This window comes from Chlamydotis macqueenii, chromosome 3, assembly GCF_036417535.1.
Source record: "Chlamydotis macqueenii isolate bChlMac1 chromosome 3, bChlMac1.mat, whole genome shotgun sequence".
In the NCBI taxonomy this organism is placed as follows: Eukaryota; Metazoa; Chordata; class Aves; order Otidiformes; family Otididae; genus Chlamydotis; species Chlamydotis macqueenii.
Genome location: NC_141558.1, coordinates 103065092 through 103088066, shown reverse-complemented (window position 1 = coordinate 103088066; position 22975 = coordinate 103065092). Strand labels below are relative to the sequence as shown.

At 35.1% G+C, this 22975-nt stretch overlaps 1 protein-coding gene across 5 annotated transcripts in view; it reads left to right on the top strand.

The window, feature by feature from the left end:
- The window catches only part of PACRG (parkin coregulated), a 235543-nt gene that overhangs the window by 42119 nt on the left and 170449 nt on the right, over window positions 1–22975 (top strand). For 4 of the 5 annotated variants that reach the window (XM_086743753.1, XM_086743756.1, XM_086743752.1 and 1 more), the window contains exon 3: window positions 11852–11986. The exons of the other annotated variant lie outside the window; for it this stretch is intronic. In XM_086743753.1, the coding sequence (XP_086599879.1) occupies window positions 11852–11986 (135 nt within the window). The remainder of the gene's footprint in view (window positions 1–11851; window positions 11987–22975) is intronic. 5 annotated transcript variants of the gene reach the window in all.

Below are 22975 nucleotides of genomic sequence, written 5' to 3'. Positions count from 1 at the left end.
CAGGTCAAATAGAACACTTAACTGATACATTCATGTTACCACCCCTCCCTCAGTGGAATATTAATCGAGGTCTGCCTTCTTTACTTGGCTGCAGGTTTTCACAAGTCTTCTAGGACTCTAATTGTATCCCTTTAAAAGTCTGAATTTTTTTTGCAGTTGACCAATGTACTCAGAAGCTGTAGAAGGGAGAGTATACAGCTTTATAGAAGGCTAATTAGTTTCTTTCCTTAGAATACTAGGCTAAAAATGCAGTAACTATGCATTTTAAATCTTTTTTATTCCTTATTGTCCTTATGAAATGGTGATGGTGATTCTATAATTACAGTGGAAACAATCTTCCCATCATAAGCGTAGAAAGAATGTAATTCCCTGAGACTGTGCCTACTTTCCAAGAAGTCTGGTGAAACTCAAAAGAAGAGGTTCAATTACGTTGAACAATTGTTCAATGTAATTGTAGCAGTTTGTTGTTCATGGTAGTAGATTTTCCAATGCCTGCTGGTCTGTTGGTGTCTGTATCAAGGAGCTAGGACTCAATAAATAAAAAATACCCACTGAAAGTTTCCAATTACTAATTATCAACATTAGTAATCAATCTACTTATCAACCTAGTCTGTAATGTATACTTTTCAGTTCTTAGTGTGGGTGGTTTATTTGGTTTTGGAACAATTACTTTTGACTAACATATAGAGCCAGTGATCTTTCCTTTCAATTTATCTGTATGGTTTTAAGACAATTTTCCATTTGGGGGTTTTATTAATAGTTTTATTATTAACGCTCTTTTCTAGATACTATGTGGAGCAGTTCCACCTTAATTTATTTTATTTTTTTAGTTTATTGATAAATTTCAAGAATACACTTTTCAATAAGTATTATTTTATGGTGGTATCCTGGAGGTCAAGACACTCATTTGTGATACAGAATCCTTAGATTTTTACAGAGTTGTAACAGTGTAATAGATGCATTTGCAGTATGAATTAGTTCTTATTTAATAAATTAAAACAATATTGTCAAGTCAATGTTGTCTAGAACCACAGTGTATTGTAGTAGGTGTTGAAACTGTGGAAGTTTGTAGAAACTATTTGTATACAAAATATACAAGAAAGAAGAGAAATAGATTAGGACACTCCCTGTTGAAACTAGATACCTTCATTCCAGTCCCTGCTCAGAATATCATAGGTAGCATATAAAATTGGTACAGCTGCATCAGAAGATGCTAGGTGAAAAGCATCCCAATACCATGTAGTCCCACAGCTAGGGCATTCTTGGTTTTCTGCCAGAACCAGCCCTTTTGTTGTGTAAGGAGTCTTCAGATGTAGTCAAGTAATTTGCTATTAAACACAGCCATACGATGAGATTTTGTGCATTTTTTTTTTTTAAATAACAGGAAGATGATGAGGGCCCTGCAGTAATTGCTCTGCTAGCTGAAGCCTCTAGCCATGGAAGGTCTCCAGGTAGTTCTATAGAGAGCTGAAACATGACTTTGTGAAAGGTGATAGCTAACTTACCACAATCTCATTTGACTTTCTGGATTTTTATAAGGTTGGTAAGTAATTCTAGTCGAGTTCCAAAATGGGAAATTAGTGCCAAAATGTTGTTTCACCAAAGCCATAGATGGAGTCTGTCACAATCAGAATTAAACACAATGATTTTATCTTCTTGGTCCAGTATTTAATCCTTTAAAAAATGTTCTGTCATGACCCAAACGAGTTTCTTGCTAGCTCACAGGTCAGTCCAGCCTTTCAGAGTCAGTGTCTTCAGATAAGTGATTCACTTGGATTGTCTTGCAGCTAACAAACCAGTGATTCAAAAGCTGGCTGACCCAATGGGGACTTGTTCTCTTTTATGAAAAACCTAGATATTTTTAGTTACTGTTCGCAGTTGAAGCAAAGGGAAATGTCTATATTTTTAATTATTTCATGATAGGGCGATAAGTTTATTTCCACAGTTCTAACAGAAATTATAGTAGTGTTATTTCAATATATTCTGAAAGTTGCTGTCATGGGCTCCCTGTTGTCTTCTCACTATTATTCTCCTTATCTAATACTTATTTTTCACACACACAAAAAATTATGTATAAATAATTGGAAAATTTTTTTATTACACTTTTGGAGTTAAGCTTTCCAATTAGATGTACACAAGACATCAGCATTAGAAAACATTTACCAAAATAATGAGGCATAATGAACCTCCTAGAAATGGAATAACTGCCAGGGAAAAAAATTAACCTCCTATCAGATTTGGTTCTACGGCATCTTAAGTTAATTTAATTCTAGCTACCATGGGCATGCCATTCCCTCTCCTTCACTTTCATCAACTGTAGTGACATTCCAACTCTATTGAACCATTTCAGTACATTCTCCAGAAAAAAAAAAAACTTTAACAAAATAATGTGAATAGTTTCCTGGCAGATCAGAGTATTGAAATGGCTCCATGCAGGATAAGGCAAACACAAAAATTAGTGTAAGGAAAGAGGTAGTATAGATCCAACTGGAAGGGAATTGCCAACTTTAAAGATTTAGAATAACAAGAAGCAGGATCACTATATTATCAAATAGCTTTTATTCTCTTCCCTACATATCCTCTGTCAGGGTCACAATAATAAGTTAGGATGTTAGATGTATTCCAGCATCGACCTTCATACACGTGTGTGTGATAGAAGTGCAAAACAGGCTGAGAATAACTCTCCTAGTATTTTACAGTTTTACCGACTGTTCTTTACTTTGGAATACACACAGATATGCCATGATAATGTATAGGAGATTATAAAGAACTAAAGACTACAGAAATCAGAAAAATTGTAATTTAATTATATATACTATTAAAAAAAAAACCAAACGTGTTTCATTTTGTTTCCTAGCCAACAACATTCTTATAACTTGCAGTAAGTAGATTTGACATCCAAAAATACATACGCAGCCATAAAGAATCTTGTGGTTACTTGTACATCAGGGAGCAGTGCAGGCCAATAGGAGAGGATCACCAAAGGAACAGAGCTGATGCTGAGGATATGATATTTTGCACATTTCAGGGATTTTCTTCATTCAGACTGACTGTTGTCTGAAAGGATTCTAGTTCATTCACTTAGAAACTGCTTTGTGATGTGAAGTGTAACTGGGTGCCACTTCAGAAGCACGCTTGTGATCCTAACTGAAACAGGAATGCAAATGTACTTACAGTGAATTTGTATTTTTCTAAACATTAGATGGCAGATGGAAGAATTTCTACACTCGGGAAAAAATTAGGAGGCTCCCAGATTTAGTTAAATTGATGCAACTGAAAGCCTTGTGAAACTAATAAAGCAAGAAAAAAGAAAAGACTGTATTCATCTGTAGACTGGAAGAAGGAAAGAAATATATTAGCAGTTGTCACTCTTCTTCCTTTGCATTAAAGAAAATTGCTTGGCAAGCATCAGGAGAGAAATCTAAATGATATGAAATAGTTACATTATACTCCAGCAGAGAATAAGAGATGGAGGACCTTCTGAGAATGAAGTGCTGTAGAGCAGTTTGTCGCATAGGCAAATTGGGCTTATCGAAACAGCTTATCTTTTCCCCAATCAAAAATAACATTTCTAAGGTGATGAAATAGAGTAATTCTGTATGCAGCTTGTGACTTACTTTCAGTAGTGTCTCAAGGCAATAATGAGATACAATATCTTTGTACAAAATCACATGTCTGATTTTTCTTTCAAGTTCTGGTGCTTTAGAAGCATTTGTAATGTTTGCTGACCTTCTATCAGTAGTTTCATTTTGGGGTCTTAAAATTGATTTCTCTCATTTTGACTTCTGAAGCTACGAGATAGGCTTTGATCTGTTGTCCAGATTTGTGCAGTAGCCCCAGAAGCAGCTTTTAAGCATTAGATGTGGCACCATTTAAAGCATATCAAGAGTGTCACATGTGAGGAAAGATCTCCCTGTTTCTTTTTGGATATAAAAAGCTTTTGTCTGATACATGTTGATGGATCATGTTCTTTTGATATTGAATGCTCATGTTATTGATATTAAATAAAAGGAATTAATGTGGAACTCAAGAGTACCTATTGGGACATCTTACTATGCCACTACTGTCATTTGAAGTTTCTCATTCAATTTTCAGTATGTCTGCACAGCAAAATCAAAACATGATTGTAGAATGTATTAACCACCTATGTTAGTTTAATCAAATTAGGATCAGTAAATGAAGACAGAGCAGTACAGGCTTTGTTGTTTTTTGCCAGTCAGAGTAGACACTCCTGGGGATGCCCAGTGCCGATTCCAACTGTTAACACTTGCTAAGATTTGTGTTTCCAAGTCTTTACTACTACTATTACTTATGTTTATTAGAAGATCTGTGGATATGTTACCAAATACTATTATCATACTGTTGTTTTGTTGTGTTGGTAGGTAACTGCCAAAATCTTGATGTTTTCTCATGTGATTACTGGACCTGTCTTCATGATGGGCTTATCTATGTTACAAGTATAGAAACACATAACATACTTACGTGCATATTAACTACAGAACCACAAATGGGGGATCATGGCTTTTGCCCCTAGGCTTGCTCCCTGGGCACGAGTTGTAACTAGGCAGTGTTGCACCAGTGCCTGGTCGGCTGAGTTAAGAGCTCTGTCACACTATATGGGTAAGGACATTGCGGTTGATGGTTCTAGTAAAGCATTGTATGTCAACATGGCACAGCATAGTGCTAGGTATATTATTTAGCCTTTATTCCTGCTAGCTTGAGTATCTCTTCATTGCATGGTGTAATTTATCTAACTTATTTAATATGCCTTGCATTGAGGTTTATGTGAAAATTTGGCAGCGGTTTCTGGCTCCAGTACACAAGGAAATGAATGGTGATCTTTCCTGTGGGGAAATCAGTGGGTTGCCAGTTGGACTAGGCTGCATTGGCCACATAGGTGGCCAATAGGTTAACATCAGTACAAGAGGAGGATGAGACAAAGACACTGTCAGTGGTTACACAAACATTTTCTTTATGCCATCACCTTTACATCTGCTCTGAGACAGCAGCATGCATTAATAGACTCTATTCTGTGGATACAGTGTATGCAATTTTATACAAATGCATTTTGTCAGTCTGAATACAAAGAAATTGGATTTATTATTTTATTTCTGTAAATTTCACTCTTCGAGATGGTAATGTGGTGTCATAATTTCAAGTAAGACTACATTTTTTAGGTAAGACAATTGAGAGGTCATATAACTTTTGATCCCTAGACCTTCAAAAATAAAAGCATATAAATTTAATAAAATATTTTTGTGAGGAAAGACCACAAAAAGATCTGGTTAAATACCAGTCTTCCAGTAAGGAATTTGGCAGAAAAAAAACTGGAAGTTTTTTCATTCTTCCCAGCTGTCATCTAAATGCATTAACCTGTGTTAATCAAATAAAGATATGTCTTTAACCATTACATTTGATTACAGTGTCACTGGCCTTTTTTTAACTATATGAATAATTATATAACAACAGTAGAGTTGAGTACAATCTCAATCCATTCTACCTTTAGTATGTAAAAACATTGGACTCTTAATATCCCGATTCCCTACAACTTAATATGTGATCACATCTTTTATTTTCCACACAGAACTTGAACAATTATTGACTTCTGATTTGAATAAATCAACCTATGTTTGCACAGGCAGATGAGAAACTGTATGTCCAATTAATTCTTGATGTTCAATATAAACTCAGTCACTACTTGAAGAGTCAGTCATCTGTTTCTTCCTGTCCCACTCCATTCTGCTCCCTCCCTTCTGCCAGCTTAAGTGTTCCCCTCCCTTCTGCCAGCTTAAGCGTTCACTCATCTTTGCGGTAAACCACCTTACCAAAAAAAAAAAAAAAACAAAACAAGAAAAGAATACCTTTGTTCCTGATCTTCTCCTCTGAATATCTACATGAAACTTCTGTCATTAATAGAGGGCAGTACATTGCGGTAGCATCCAGGTGCATGAGGTGGGAAAGACCACTTACCTCTGTGTCAGTGTCAATTTTTGTCTGGCTTAAACTGCTCACGAAGCTGGTTTTAGTCTTTACAAAAATCACTAGTTGTCCTATGCAAGTATGTGTTTATGTCTCTGGATATGTATACAGTTTGACACTTAAGAAATTTTGAAAGTTCAGTATTCAAATAATTAATTGCTGTCTAAATCTGGCTTCAAATAATTTTTCTTAGTTATTTTCCTAATGTGCCATCACAGAAAAGTCTGGAGAATTCAACCTGATATGGTAGTTTTAAATGCCCATGAGTCGATGAAAGAAATATGGTCTTTCTCCTTTATTTTTTGCTTAACAACTTGTATCTTTTCTCTTGTCACATAGTTCAGTGGCATAGAATTACAATAAATTATTTTTGCAATTATCAAACTCTTCAACTTCTCTTTGGCATTTAATGAACCTCAGAAGCTGTTTATTGCTTCATATACTTTGCCATCATGAATATTAGCCTTTAATTAACTGGAACTCTAATCTTAATCTTTCTAGCTATGTTGCAATGAAATACATTTGTTAGGTTGAAGAAGATAGTATTTGTTACTGTTTTTCCAATAAATAGAATGCTTTCAGAATAACCTTTTTAGTCAGTAATTATAACAGTATAAAATGTAAGACAAAACTCGTTATCACAAGGAAAAACATTGTGTGCTTTCTTCTCTTATATTTTACTTTGCAACATAAAATCATAGAGAAGTCTCAGCTGAGAGGGACACCTCTGGAGATCATCTGGCCCTGCCTTCTGTTGAAAGCTAGGTCTTAGATTTGTTTTTTCAGGTCCCTGCCAAGCCAAATCTTGAATATTTTCAGGGAGATTCCACCACTTCTCTGGTCAACTTATTTCAGTGTTTAATTTTTCTTTTTCTGACAGTGAAGAACTCTCTTTTTGTACCCAGAGACAATTTCCCTTGAAGAAATTAGCACCTGTTGCCTCTTGTCCTGTGCATCCTTCTGAAGAGAATATATCCGTCTTCTCTATATCTGTTAGGGCTTGGAAAACTGTGATTAGATGCTCCCTTGAGCCTTCTCTTCTCTGGGCTGAACACATCCGGTTTCTGGAACCTTGTGTCAAGATCTCCAGACCTCTATGATCTTCATGGTCCTCTGCTAGACCTTTTTTTTCAGTTTTTGTCATGAACTGGAAGGACAAGAACTGGATACAAATGTCTAGCAGAGTGGCAATCTTTGATCTACTGACTAGACCCTTACCGATGCAACCCAGGGCTCATTCTGCCTTCATTGCTACAAAGGCACTGCTTTCTCAAGTTCAGCGCTATCTACAAGAGTCCCCAGGCCCTTTTCAGCAAAGGTGCACCCTAACTAGTCAGATCCGTGCTGTTTGGGGTTGTTCCGTTTTATGTGCAAGACATTTATGCAATTCTTTTTGGCCCTGTCTTCTAGTTTGAGAAGGTGTCTCTGCATGTTGCCTACTCCTTCTGGTGTATAGTACCTCTCCTCCCAGTTTGGTATGATCCACAAACTTAGTAAGCAAGCATTCAGTTCTGTTATCCACATGCTTTCTAAAGATGTTGAATAATGTCAAACCCAATACTAATCTCTAGGAAGTCCCTTTGTGACCAGCTGCCCACGAGCCAGTAAAAGCATATTAGTCTTACCCGAAGGTTCTAGCCATAATGTTTCTGTAAGATTTTGAAAAGCATCATATATGTAAGCAGCTTGGTAAATGATGTTATTTCATCTGTCACCAGGAACAGTAAGTATTATTCCTCTGATTTCTACATTTTCTTCCCCAAAATTATAGATCAGATGAGTCTTCAGAAACTCTCACATTGCAGCTAGGACGGTCCTAATCAGTTGTACATGCAGAAATGCTAAATCTGCATGAGGAAAAGAGCTATTAATCATGGTCATTCAGTTGTTAGGAAAGACTGTTCAACAGTTTTCTATTGTAAGAAACCTATCTTCTGTATGAAAAGCAAAAAAAAAAACGTGAAGTTGACTTTGTTTTCTGGAGAACTTGACTCACCTAAAAATTTTGAGCCAACTTCTCACTGTAGATACTATGTTCCAGAATTTAATCATTGCTCTTTTATTACTTTTTAATAGCAATTAATCTGAATCTGTGACTGGCATTGCTGCATTGTGACAGTCTGAAAATAGAAAACAAAGAGAAGTCTGGTCTCAAAAAGCAGTAAAATCTAAGGATAGGCAAATAAATATATAAAACAAAACAGCTGAGGAATTATAAAAAGTGAAATAGTAAATTATACATATGTACTTTTCTTCAGGCAGACTGTTGAAAATGCATGGCTAGAATGACACAAAGTGAGATCTGCATAAGAGAATGGTGTTCAGAATACCAAATATAATAGTGATGGTCTCCCTAGTAATAAAGATAGGAAGGAAAGGAAACTATTTGCAGAAAGTAAACAATATTAGCTCGATGCAGCTACTCTAGCAAATGTCTTGTCATCTCCTTTTATCAGATGCAAACAAAATGAACATATAATAAACTTAAAGCAGAGCAAAAGTAGTCTTCAATCATGCAAGATACCATTTCCTCAATGCAGGGATAGTTCCACTCTCTTCCTGATTTTTGATATTTCTTTGTTCTAGGCAGATCTTAGGCTCATTCCTGTCTAGATTGTTTCATTGCTTTGGAAATAGTTGCTCTTCCTGGTATGTAAAAGGTCTCTATGCCTATTACAGATCAAATTGGTGAGAAGTAAATATTTAAGATGAAGGAGAAAACAACAGCTCTCTCTCTAGACTATTTTCAAGCTACTTCTCTAGCTATACACACTACTTTGCTAGTTATACAGTGCAAGAATTATGAGATGTGTAAGATGAGTAAGAGACTATTTAGATTATGACAGTAATGAGATGTGATGTTGAAAAGAGAGATGATAATAGATGAAAGTTATTAATGGAACTTTTTAAAAAGTGGCTTCAAGGCTAACCTTATTTAATATTTTCATTAGTGACCTTGAAAAAAAAAATATAATTATGTAATGAAATTTATAGTTGACATAACGTTTGGAGTTGTTATTAAAACAGATGAAGATCACGATGTCACACAGATGGAAGTGGAAGCCCTTGAGAACTGGTGTAATAGAAATGGAATTAAATATAATAGTACAAAGTACAAGATGATGCACTTAAAACTAATGACAAGAAATTCTATTATTAACATAGAGCTCATCAATTGGAAATGGTAGTTGCTGTGGCAGTTAATCGAAGGATAACTATGAGAGGCCAGCATGATGTGCTAGGAGATCTACCAGACAGACTGTATTGTGTGAAAAAGGATAATACTCATAGTATTTCTGATCAATGATAATGTGGATTTAGTAAACCTGAATGAATTTCTCTTTCGTCAAATATTCCAGTCATAGCTTGAATGTATAGAAACTTTTAGGATTCCCAGCACCAACTTTTGGCAAGGAAGTCTATAAATCCACTACTTGTTGCATGAGTAAAGAACTATTTTGTTTGTTTCAAACCTTTCACCTAGTAGATTTTTTTATGCCCTGTACTTTTACTGAAGGAGACAGGGAAAAATCTGTCTGTATTCATCCTCTCAATTAAGTCATGGTTTTATAGACCTTTATTTTATTCCTCCTTAGTCATAATTTTCCCAGTTTATTCTTCTCATGTGAAAGCCATTCCCTACCCTCAGTCATTATGCTCCTCTGAACCTTTTCTAATTCTACCATATCTTTTTTTGAGAAGGCAGATCAGAGTAGACATACTATTGAAGATTTAGTTTCTAACCAGTGAAGTAAGGATAATGCACAACACCCTTTCAACTGGCAAGGGACAAATAAACAGATTTGTAATCAATTTTTGAAAGACTTTGTGTATATAATAGAGGAATGTTAGAGGAATAATAGAGGAATGGATTTGATAACCAAGATCCTTTTTAGTCCTCCTGGTTTCTTTCTTCCTGAATAGAGAATAGGAAGAAGTCAAATTAAAAAGTGGAGCAGATAAAGTTTCATAGCAAATTTACTAACATGAATTGGGAAGAAGAAAATGTTTGGTTTCACATAAGATGCAGTTTGGGATTGCATGATGATAGTCTGCAAGAAATAATTAAGATTATGTCTCATGTAATCAAGACAATATATTTTTTATCAACAATTTAAGTTAAAAGCTAACAGAACAGTGGCTCTTAATATTTTACAGAAAATAATGTTTTAAAGGATGTATGAAGGTCTTCTGTGTGAAAAATGTACAAAAAGAACAAAAATGCTTTTTAGTGACCTCAAATGAGCAGTGACTTGTAGACTTGCCTTAAATGCAATAAAAAAAAAAACTTAAAGACAAGTGAAAGTACTTATACTAGTGGCACAGAACAAATTGTTCCTTTGCAGAACAATAATTGTAGATTTATTTACATTGGTTAGAAATGCTTTTCTTGGAGTATTACTCTCAACTGCTACAGATTTGTTTACTAAGCAAAGTTATAGCTATGCATATCAAATCCATTTTCACCAGACATGGTCTATCTGTGAAAGCAATATGCAACGATAGGTCACAGTTTAGTAGCCCTAGTTTAAGCAATTTGTAGTAAAGTACAGTGTAAGCATATCACTAATGGACCCCTCTACCTCAGTCAATTGAAAATGATGTCAAAATACTTTGGAGGAAAAAAGTGCCAAGTCAGATGTAGATCAGTAATTAGCACAATTAAATTAGAGAATAGCACAAATGAAGCAAAGCATGTTACAAGTTTGCATTCTGTTCACTGAAAAGCTGAATGTCTGCACTGCTTGAAACAAATGTAAGGGTCACTGAAGTCATAGAGACAAACAGAAGAATACAAAATACTAGGTATGATTTATGATCCTTGAAGTTCTCACCATTTTTTGAAAATGACACTTTCTATGTTATAAACGGTAGCAAGTCATAAAGGCATTTTTGAAGAGAGAGATACAAAGAGAATTGTAGGAAGTTCTTATCTTAGATATAGGGCTATTAAAAAAAGGCAAGAGTTTCTCAGGGAAGAATCAGTTGTCAAGGACATTTGAGATTAGTTTAGCTCTCTAGTCTGTTTTAGCATTTGAGAGTAGCTTTGTTAATTAGCTCAAACAATAAATTTCTTATAAGTACTTGAAATTCTATTATCTTAGTGCCAATTGTTAGTTGCTGCTACCATGACATTTGGCTGAGAAAAAATTTCCAGCATGAGCATTTTGGAATTGGACTATCATTCAGACGCTCAGGCTACACAACATGCTGACCAGTAGTAACTCAGATAAGGAACTAAGCTGAGCTAAATCAAATTTTTTCCTCTAAGGCAACACAGGCAGAGAGGGGAGGTCTAAGAGAAGACTTTCCTTCATTTCTTCTAGTGCTTCAGCCATCAATACTGGAGGGCTGGAAGTCATGAACGCCAGATCCATAGCTTTTGAGGAAGGGAGATGGTGAAGGAGATTAGGTAATGGCCAGAGAAAGACAATGGAAAGTGAGGACAGGTATATTAGACGGAAACTGAGTCAAATTATTTCTATAAAGAAACAAATAGAAAAATATTTCTCAAGGGGAAATGCTTAATTTTTCAATAACTTCTGCTACATAATGTGAATATGTTCTTGGTATTTTATTCTTGCTTAAAAATGCTATGATAATGGAGATAGCTACTTTGAAATATAAACAGTTTTTATGGGACAATCTGAAAGTAGTAACAGAAAAAAAACAGTTAATAAAATCTGTAGATTACTGCCAAAGTGTACTTTCAGAGAAGTGAAGTACAGCATGTAAAGAAGAAAGGAAACTATAATTTGTGCAATCAGTGTTATTCTTCTTTGTTACCTGTTTCTATTTTGAGCCATATAAATGTGTTACCACTGAACAATTTTTTTCTTTTTTTTACTTTGTTTGGTTTTGATTTTTTAAGGTAAGAGGGCCCCCACTTGCAGGAGCATTTAAAGAAAGACCAACAAAGCCCACAGCATTTCGCAAGTTTTATGAGCGAGGAGACTTCCCAATTGCCCTTGAGCATGATACTAAAGGAAACAAAATCGCCTGGAAGGTAAGCCATGGCACAGCTGTGACAGCCAGCTGAGTTTATTGAAGTGACATCTCTCATTGTCAAACAAAGTTTGCTTATAAGTAAATAAACTGAAATAATTTCTTAGCAAATGGATGATGGTGGGGAAGGCGTTAGAGAAAGGCTTTTGGATCAGCTGTCTGCCTTGGCTAATGATTAAATTATATGCTGCAAAAAGGAAGATGACAGAGTTGCTTTGCCTTAGAGAATTGTCTCCTGCCCAATTCATCTCTGTTTTTATGAGGACCTGGCAACGCAGCCCGTTTCAAGCAGTCCATCAAATGATGGTAGTGGCTGGATACAGTGAGCAGCAGCCATTTATCTCCCCCAAATTTCACCTTCCAGCAGGACACTTCCAAATAGAAGCTTTAATTATCTAAATGGATAGGTCAAGATTGCCTGCTCCCTGAAAATGCAGAGCAGAATACAAACGAAGGCAGATTCTCATTCCACAGCTGTACTCTCAGTCTACAGCATATGTCAGACAGCGTAATCGCTGTCATACGTGCCCCTGTTAGAGGCTGACCTCCACTGCTGAAACCATTACAGCTCCGACATTTCTCTGACAAAAGGTTAATTGGCTTCAAAATAAATGTATTGCCTAATGACTCCATTCTAATGCGGCTGTGTTTCTCTCTGAGAGGCCTGGTGATGTTATTTGTAAAACTTGCCAATCTTCTAAGTAACTACCGCAGACTTTTAAATTTAATTTGAAAAATGAATGCTGATTTTTAACCTGTTCCTATTGTTTAATTATTTTGGTTATCATGAATTACTGTATTGTTTTGTGTTAGTTATTGGACTAGGATAAGATTTTACTGGAAGCAGTGATAGTTACAGAAAATGAACATGATATGCAGGGGCAAAATATGTCAGGTTTGTAGAATATTTTAAATTGTTCATGTAAATAACATGATACCAATTTTACACATATAGCTATGTTAATTCAACATAAAGATGAGAGATTTTGCAATCTTATAGCTGATTCTTACTGTTAATGAAGCCAACAAGCTTAGACCTATAGTGTGGTAAGTGGTACTATGTAATTTATTAGTAACTAGATTTAAAGGTAGCTTTTTTGCTTATTGAAGTATAGAAGAGAGATTTGTGCTACTATTGTTCATAGCTATGTTGAATCAGCACAAGGAACAACTAATAGTTCTTGCAGCAAAGTGTATCTCTATCCAATAAGACTTTACCCATGATCAGAATGAGATTCCAGTGCAACTGGTCTTTAGGCACCCCAGGAAATGCCCTTCCAGGACTAAAACTCACAAGCTTACAACATAAGTCTGCACTCTAATATTTCATTACCTGGTAAGACGCAAAGGTAATTTGCAAGCAACTGCAAAAATCTGCAGAATTTAATTTTTATCCTGAGGCTTTATAACTTCTAATTTCTCAAAATCAGACTGAAAGGTACAGACAATCTACCTCATTTTAATTGCTATTTGATGCATATACCTCCATCATAGAATCATAGAATGGTTTGAGTTTGAAGGGACCTTTAAAGATCATCTAGTCCAGCCCCCCTGCAAGGAGCAGGGACATCTCCAACCAGATCAGGTTGCTCAGAGCCCTGTCCAACCTGGCCTTGAATGTCTCCAGGGATGGGGCATCTACCACCTCTCTGGGCAACCTGTGCCAGTGTTCCACTACCCTCATTGTAATAAATTTTTTCCTGATGTCTAATCTGAATCTGCCCTCTTTCAGTTTAAAACCATTACCCCTTGTCCTATCACAACAGGCCCTGCTAAAAAGTTTCTTTCCATCTTTCCCATAAGCCCCCTGTTAGGTACTGGATGACCTCTATAAGGTCTCCCCAGAGCCTTCTTTTCTCCAGGCTGAACAGTCCCAACTCTCTCAGCCTGTCCTCATAGGAGAGATGCTCCAGCCCTCTGATCATCTTCCTGGCCCTGCTCTGGACTTGCTCCAACAGGTCCATGTCCTTTTTATGTTGAGGGCTCCAGAGCTGGACGTAGTATTCCAGTTGGGGTCTCGCCAGAGTGGAGTAGAGGGGCAGAATCACCTCCATCGACCTGCTGCTTTATGGCTTGCTAGTCATAAAGAATAGCATTCCGCTGGATTATGCTAGTGACTGCTTAGCTGACTTAGAACATGAGGAAATACAATGAAGCTGTGTCAGGGGAAGTTCAGATGGGAAATTAGGAAAAAATTCTCCATTGTGAAGGTGGTCAGTCGCTGGAACAGACTCCTGAGGGAAATAGTCACAGCATCAAGCCTGTCAGAGTTAGGGAGAGTCTGGATGATGCTCTTAGTCATATGATTTAGTTTTAGATATTCCTGTGATGAGCAGGGAGTTGGACATCATAATACTTACGGGTCCATTCCAACTTGAGATATTCTGTGATTCTGTGACACCTTGCTACCTGCTGTCTACACACCTTCTAACCACAGCTAAATGTCTAGAGTAAGTCTTTGCTTCCTATATCTAGCAGTCTGAAGACAGTCAAAATAGCAGAGTGTGTTTTTTCTTACACAATTTGCAATCTTACAGGCCTAATGTCTCCCTAGTGTCCACCTACTACAGTAAAACATTGGCATGTAGCTAGTGCAATGTAGGACTGAGATGTCATGCAGTAGTTGCTTTTACCATTGCTATTAATCTTTTCTTTCAAAACAAATTATCACTACTTCAGTATGCATGCAAGAAGGCAGCATAGTAGTGGACTACTTAATTCTTACATTAGTGCATGATAGGGTGCAACCTTATTTTCCTTATTCCATGCCACTTGATTTAGTCACAAATCAATCCAGACTGAGCTCTGTGGCAGGCACTCAAGAAAACAACACTGAGGTAGTAGAATTACTTGAAATTGTTGTTTAATTTGGCATGCAACCATCATTGATTACGGTGCAGTTTAAGTAGATGAAGCAGGCAAATAGGAATTTTCTTGTTCAAACTTTACATTAGATAGCTTCTAAAGTCTTAGAGGCTGCCCACCACTGCAAAAGGGTGAGCTATTGTTCATCATTAGCTAATATGTAAAGGTGCAGATAAAGTAAGGTCTGTATTTTTCACTTGTTTTAAGGACATGCAAATAGTCAAAACATCCAACATACATCTACTGGCTAATTTTCATCAGTTCATCATATTTATTTGTAAATATGATTAAATAAGTAATGTTTTTAGAAATATATTTTAATCAATTTAATAATTAAATGTCTAGGCAAAATGTTCTATAACATCATGGCTAAACTGTATTTATTTGCATGAATCATTATTCTAGTGGAAGGAGAAAAAGAAGAAAGAAATGGTAACAGTGATACTTTAATCCTGCTATAATTGTACAATATCAATGTTTTGTTGTAAAAGGGATTTTTTTTTCTCTGTTTAGATGCAATGTGTATCATGGTTCGTTTCACTCTTGTCAGTTTATCTACCAAGTGGTGCATGAGAGAAAATGCAGGGGGGTCTCAGAAACATTATTTGTTCTGACAAAGGAAAATACTACAGGAATTTGTTCTTTCCTGCAAGATACACGTTGGTTTTTAATTTGTTTGTTTTTCTATAATTACTGAAAGAAAACCAAATAACCATAAGTGTCAGATTTTAAATATTTTTTAGAAAACACTCTGAACTCTTGTTCACTATATTGTAATTCTGTGGACAGAATACAGTCATTTTCAGCTAGAACAGAAGAATCTGGACTGTTTCAATATCTATGAATTGTGTTAATATGTATCCAAAAAAATATGCATGATTAATTTCCTGTAAGGGATGGCTACGTATAACTATGGCTGTAGACCTAGATAAGATATAAACTTAAAGTTCAGGAACTATTCAGAACTGTTTCTGAATAATTCCATGTGTTGAATCTTTAATTCTGAAGTAATAATACTTTTTTGTTGTTTTTTCTTAGCTTAATTATTTTCAAATTGAACTAAATTTAAAAAGAGTCATTCTTACTCCAAATTAATCCTAAGCATAGACAAGATTAAACTGCGCATATAAACCATGGTGTTTACCTTGGTGCCTTTTCTTTAAAAAGGGACTCAAGCAAAATAAATCTCACTACAAGATCATTATAGCAAGATCTGTCTTCTATGTGCATTCTCAGACTAAGTTTAGAAAGGCTTCTCTTTGAATACTTCTGTAATATTGGCATTGTGGTTGGTACATTTTACTATTACTGCAAGTTCAAATAAATCTATTTCAACCCAGTGGAAGAAAACAGATGAACAAATAAAATATTTTTACAACATATAAATCATTATATACAAGAAGAGGAAACTGAACTTGGCTTTAAAGAATACCATGCAGAGGTGGGGGGAGGTGGGAGAAGTATATAAAATATCTGATAATGCCAAACTAAAATTATCAGGTGTTAGAGGCTGTAATCACATTTGTTTCTAAAAGAAGACATGACTGTCTTGCTGTTCCTCATCTTTGTTTTCAAAACTGAAGAAAAGTTGTTCTTTTGTAATTTGCAAAAGGAGAATATAGAGAATGACTTGTTAGTTATGCTTGTGCAAAGAAACCCACCATCTTTGTAACCCACTACACAAATATCTGGTTTTGATTACATCTGAAGTTAAAGAAACCATACAAAATGAATTCAAGACTTGTCATCCCCATTCAGGGGATGTACTAGCAGTCAGTTAATTCTTTGCTAAATGGCATACTCTCAATATAATATTTTAATACCTAGTTTAAATCCTTCATTTGTTTTCCTGCTTTCTTAGTGGTCATTAAATAGAACTGTATAGATGCTATTGCCTTAAAATTTCTCCAAATGTATAAAACTCATATTTTTTATAAAGAAATAGCTTTTGAGATCTAGAAATAAACAGCTTCTTTGCTTGAATTATTCAAAAATGTTCAAGGATCTTTCCAAATTTGAAATGTTTTTGGTTTGTCCACTAATAGAGAATTAATAATTATATGGTTTGAAAATGTGTTTCTGATGTGTATCATTGGAACATAAGTTGTTGTTAATTTAGAGTTAGATAATAGTAGAAAGTGATCTTTTTAGAAAAAGAATGTGTTAAAATATTTATAAGCCCTTTGACTATTTATATGAGATCCTGCAGTTCTGTTTTAGCCCATGCATATCACAACTTTATTTTAAAATGTAATATATTCTTCTGCACAATCCCATACCAAGTTACGAATAATAAAAGCTCATAGTCCAGGTCTGAAAAGGACTTCCATTTTAAAATATACATTACTGAATTAAAAAAGGTCAGAATGCAATTAAACCTTTGACTAAGAAAGTTGATAAAACCGAGAAACTATTTCTGAATTATTAAGAATGTGTTTGAAATGCCGTCTCTCTATATTGTACAGCAAGTCATCAGAATGTTTGAAACATTATTTTTTTAGGGAGTGGGGTTAATTATGAAAGTCATTATAAAAGGGGAAAAAAGCTTCTAATCTCCAAAATAGTTTAGGAATTTCAAAGAAATGAAAATTAAATTCAAAAATGGATACTTCTCGAGCAAAATGTCAAAATGAACATGATTTTCATCTTTTGGGATTTATCGTTTTTTTTTTTTCCCAGAATAGCTGTATTCACAAAGGATGTGACTTTTACCATTTTAATTTCTCTTCATCCTTTCTTTCCTACATAGTTTGTTTTCTTCAGAGGCTAGTATAAGCTTTGGTAGTAAAATTGATAGGACAAGGGGTAATGGTTTTAAAATAGAGGGAGGCAAAAACTGTACAAAATTTTAAAAATTGTAAATTTTTTTTTTAAGTGAGAGTGGTGTAACACTGGCCCGGGTTGCCCAGAGAGGTGGTAGATGCCCCATCCCTGGAAACATTCCAGTCTAGATTGGACGGGGCTCTGAGCAACCTGATCTGGTTGCAGGGGGGGTTGGACTAGATGACCTTTAAAGGCCCCTTCCAACCCTAACAATTCTATGATTCAAAAATTACATCTTGTTTATAGAAACTATTATTCTGCCCTTAACATCATGAATTTCAATTGCGCATACACTTTTTCTTTGTGCTGATTATTGAAGGTTACTTTTGGTAATAGGGACTACAAATAATTTGAACATGTCACAAAACAATTTTTATTGGGCATATGTCATTCTTCATTTATTTTATCAGTATGTTGTTTATTAGTTTATATAAAATTCTAGGCTGATTAAGCCAGTACCTATGCACAGCACCAAGAAAAATCTTTTTTGTTTGTTTGATTTGGCTTAATTTTTTTTTGTTTTGATGTTGGGCTTTGTTTAGGGGTCTTCTCCATGAAATAGCTGAGTTAAAAAAATTGTTTTCTTTTCCTGGAAGTGCAGCCTTTTTTTTTTCTTTGAGGGATAAGTTTTAAGTGAGAGAAAAAAATATTTTTTTTTTTTATCAACCAATATAGTTGGAAGGGAGACAAGTTTTCAGTTGCAAAGCTCTCAGGTAATGTCTCTCAGTATTTTTATTTTTTGTGGCATTGTTTTGCCATTAAACCACATGAATAAACATTGTATTTTCTTCCCTAGGTAGTATCTCAGCTCAAATCCCAAAACAAATTAAAAATCTTTGGAGGGAGCTCATTTACCCTACACAATGACTCCATTATTATACTAATGTTTTGCAATTTATAGAGGTGAGATGTAATTCTAGAAATTAAAATAGCTTGCTGCCATCAGGAAGGGAAAGTCCAACTTTCCTCCACCTCTTCTACTCTCTATTTCTGAGGCATACTGGCTGCTTTTCAGAGCCCTCTGTGAGTAAATTTATCTAACTCAGGCAAAAAAAGTGCATGTGTTTTTTCTTAATTAGCAACATGTTCACAGTCCTGTGAACTTTGATTGCAAAGGTTTCATGAGTGGTGTAAATGCGTGTTGGTGAAGGAAAGAGAAACAGTAGTGAAGTACAGTGAAGAATGGGAGAGAGTTGAAGGATCTCAAAACTTTTTTTCATTCGACAGCAATGAACTGCTAGATTAGTTTATCTGCTCATGGAATTGCAGCCTCAGATATCTGAAAGCAAAAAGAACAAACTACCTATGAAAAATAATCCTTTTATTTTGGATTTATTTTCATATGTAGAGTTTTTTTTCCTGCTTCCATTCTTTGTTAAAGTATGTTTAATGTCTTCTTAATAAAAGATGTTGAGAGGATACTGTCATCTTAAAGAAAACTTTTAAAATCCGCCCCAAGTGTTGTGCAGAATGAAAGCTCTTTGCAAGATTTTATACAAAGAGGAGTAGGCATATGTTATGCTTTGGCACAGTGGGTACAACACAGAGTGGTGTTAGTTTCTATTTTATTTAATGTCTTCATTAATGTTTTAAGAAATAATTCAGAGTTTTCTTCTGCAATAGACTTCTGGTTATCTTCCCCAGAGGGCTCCTTTTTTAAAATCATTTCGGTGATCCTATACAATTGTGTCTGTATAACAGAAAATTGCAGTATGGATTCAAGAGAAGGCAACTGAAAGCAAGAATTTCTTAAGCCAGAAAAAGTACATAATAATTTAGAGAGACTAGAAATATAAGTTGAGGTAAAGAAATAAAATCTTGGAGAAACAAATTTTAAATGCTGCTTCTGGGAAAAATCCCACAAATAATTATTTTAACAGATTTAGTGTAAAGGAATAGTTTGAAAAATAATGATTTTATATTTTAAAAGATAGTAAAAACCTCAGTTTTCTGTGGAAACAGTAATACAGCAAACTTTATATGTGGCATGGTAGCAAGAAAGAATTATTCCATTTATACTAAAAATGTAGCAATAGCTCTGTTGCATTATCTTAGATCAGAAATTATTAGTAATCTGTATGCTATGACTTACTGAAGCAAGCACAAGCAAATACTGTTCAGAAACAGTTGTGTATAGACAAATGCCATTTATTATTCTTTGTGACTGTAATACTAGTGCCTAACCAATGACTATCAAAAGTGTTGTCTTCGCTGAGGTGTATGTAACTTTTTCTTTGAGATTGTTAAAAATTGTAATCGTGAGTCTGTTCTAGTTTCCTTTTTTAAATGCATAATGCTAAAAAATAGCCACCTGATTTCCTTAAATGTCTTAAGCCATATTGTAACTATTTCAGTACTTACCAGCATTCTCTTCAGTTGATTTTAGTTTGTACACTTGTTGTAGTTCAGCCAACAACATTTGAATTATATCATATTATGTATTAGCGGTTACTCAATGCAATCTCTTCTTTCTCACCACTTGTGGCTCACAAAAATGTAAACCTGGAGTTAGGTTTTTTACAGTCCTCTGGTCTTTTCCATTTCTTTCATATTTATAATATAAGAATCTAATGACATGTCTCTTTTCTCCATGCTCATATGAAGAACCATATTTATTAAAAATATGACATGTACATTTGCTTATCAGCTGAATAATGTTTCCCTTAAAGAGTTAAGAGTGTTTTCCTGGAAATGACGGAGATCTCCTTTCTGTTAACAACACCAGTGCTGAACCTGGGGACTTGAGTTCAGCTGGAGTCTAAAACAGGCCTTGCAAAGAGTAGTGACACTTTACCTGATTCCTATAGTACAGAGCTGCCACAGTTCAATTATTAATTCCTCTGTGGCTAATTAATAGTCTCAACTTATCCCAGGATCCTAGAAAACAGTAATATTGTGGCAGTTAATTTACTGTTCCTTTTTCCCTGCATACACAATTAAAGCCATTCCTTTATTTGATGTAAATTGCCATCTTTTGAAAGCGTACGGAAAGAAAACGCAGCCATGTATCAGAAATAACTTTAATTTAAATTTACTAAATGACCTCTGAAAGCTAGATGAAAGATTTTTCTGCTGAATGGGCTGGTGCTCCCTGCCTGTATAATTTATGTGAGAAATTAGTGCGAATGGTTCACTTTTATGGAGCAGTGCTGCTTGTAGCAAGCCTGCAGAAACAATTTTCCCCCAAGCCTCCATCTGTTCTTCAAACCAGGGCATATGCCATCTCATCGAGCTTGAAAGTCAACTGATTTATAACTCCTGAAAAGTGCATAGATTGAAAAGAAAGGTCGACGGCTGCTATGTAACAATGATTTGCTAGGCACTTGGATAAAGACAATTCACATTACTATGGACCCTAGAGGACACGAGTGATGTTGTAAGCTTCAGAAATTGGTAGACTGACATAGAGGACAAAAACAAATCCCTCCTCCTCCTTCAGTTAAACAGCTACCTCTGTTCTTAAAGATGGAGACTTTTTAGAAGGTAAATGGGTAATATAGCCGAGACATCTTGTACTGTGTTTCAGGCAGAATAAGCTTTTCCTAGCTATAAAGGTTGCCATCTAGAAGTGCCAGGACTTGTTCCACTTTAATCTTTAAACTGCAAGCAGAAACATTTGTCTTTAAAAGCGCTTCTTGTTGTTTGTCAGAAAGTTTTGTTCAGTGCCACAAACACAACATTGATGAATTTTCTGTATCTACTCTGATTTCTGATTCTCATCCCATTAATGGATGGCTTGTTCTCTCCCTATCAGTTGTCAGCCTTCCTCCTTTTACCCAAATATTGCAAAGTTCTCTAGCAAGTGACAAAACAAATGGAATTGACAACATAAAAATCAATATGTGTTTGATGTTTTCATTTCTGGTAGTCAGATACCGTGACCATTCTACTGTGAGGCTGAGACATACTTTCTTCAACTACTTTGTCTTTTCAAGTATGAATTTTTTTTTTTTATCATTTCAGGTAAAAAATGGCATGTAGTTAAGTGCATTTTTAATTTAAGAAAGGTAATGTAGAAATTATGCAAATAGAGTCTTCTAATGTGAAAATTTGGGGGCAGATTTTGCCTTGAAAAACACAGAGCTGTACTATAAAAAGTACATGTGAATAGCAGGAGGAATCATCCTCCACAAGTACAAGCTTATTACTTTTTGAGGTATTTGTAGCATCTGTAAGAAAAAAAAATGTCTTTGTAACTTTCCACAATCATCGGATGTTATGTAGCCATGGATATCCTGACCTAACTCACATAGATGAGTATGCTTTCTGAACATCATATAACTCAATGAAGAAAAGCAGAGCACTGCAGATTAACCAGTTCACTATTATGAATTATTTCTGTTGTATAAATGGAATCTCAAACACTTAAGTCAGTACTCAGCATACATACTGGATATTTGTATATTGTATATGCTATTGACTGACTAAAGATTATGAAAATATAGAGCTAATAAACCGTGACAATTAAATAGAAATAATAAACATCTAATTTCACCGTGTTGAAGAAATGCATTAAACAGTTACGAAAACTTTATAAAATCATAAACTGTGTAAAGGAGAATATGAGATGTTTAAGAAAACTTCACACTGTGTCCCTCATAAAAATTAATAGACAAGAATTCACTATCATGGAAAACAAATATTCTAAAAACATATTCAACAAATGTCTCTATTTTAGAAATATATTACAGTGGATGTCTGTTGTCATTGGGTTTGTGATAAATGCTATATATTTTGTTTGCCTTTCATGGTTTCATTTTTATTGTCCACTATATGTTGAGCATGTGCACGGGGCAGATCTATCTCCCTGAGTTCCATTTAATTTCCTGTACTGTTTCCAAAGCATAAATTAGTTCATCGCCATTTTGGTGTCATTTTCTCATCACTAGCCTCTATGAACCTTTCACATCAAATTCATGTTCATGTCTACTGTGCTGCAGAGTTCCGATTTGAGCTCAGCACTGCTCTCATTCATGATATTGCTATTCTGCTAATTAATAATATCTGTTTGCTTCATACCCAGTTTTATTGTTCTTTACTTTCTTTCCTGATGGTTCTTTCATCTGCATGTCCTGTTGCTGATCTGTGAAGAGTTGGTCTTCATACGAAGTTATTGATGAGGACAGCTCAGCAGTAACTAGTTTAAGCTTTATACTTGAATAAGGAATGCTTTTTACATGTTTTATTATGTGTAAATATGTCCTTGAATAGAAATCATTCAGATAAGATTCATGAAAACTTCCTAAAACAGCAAGGCATCAGTTTTAACCCTTTTTTTTTTTCAAGTTCCCTTTTCTTTTGA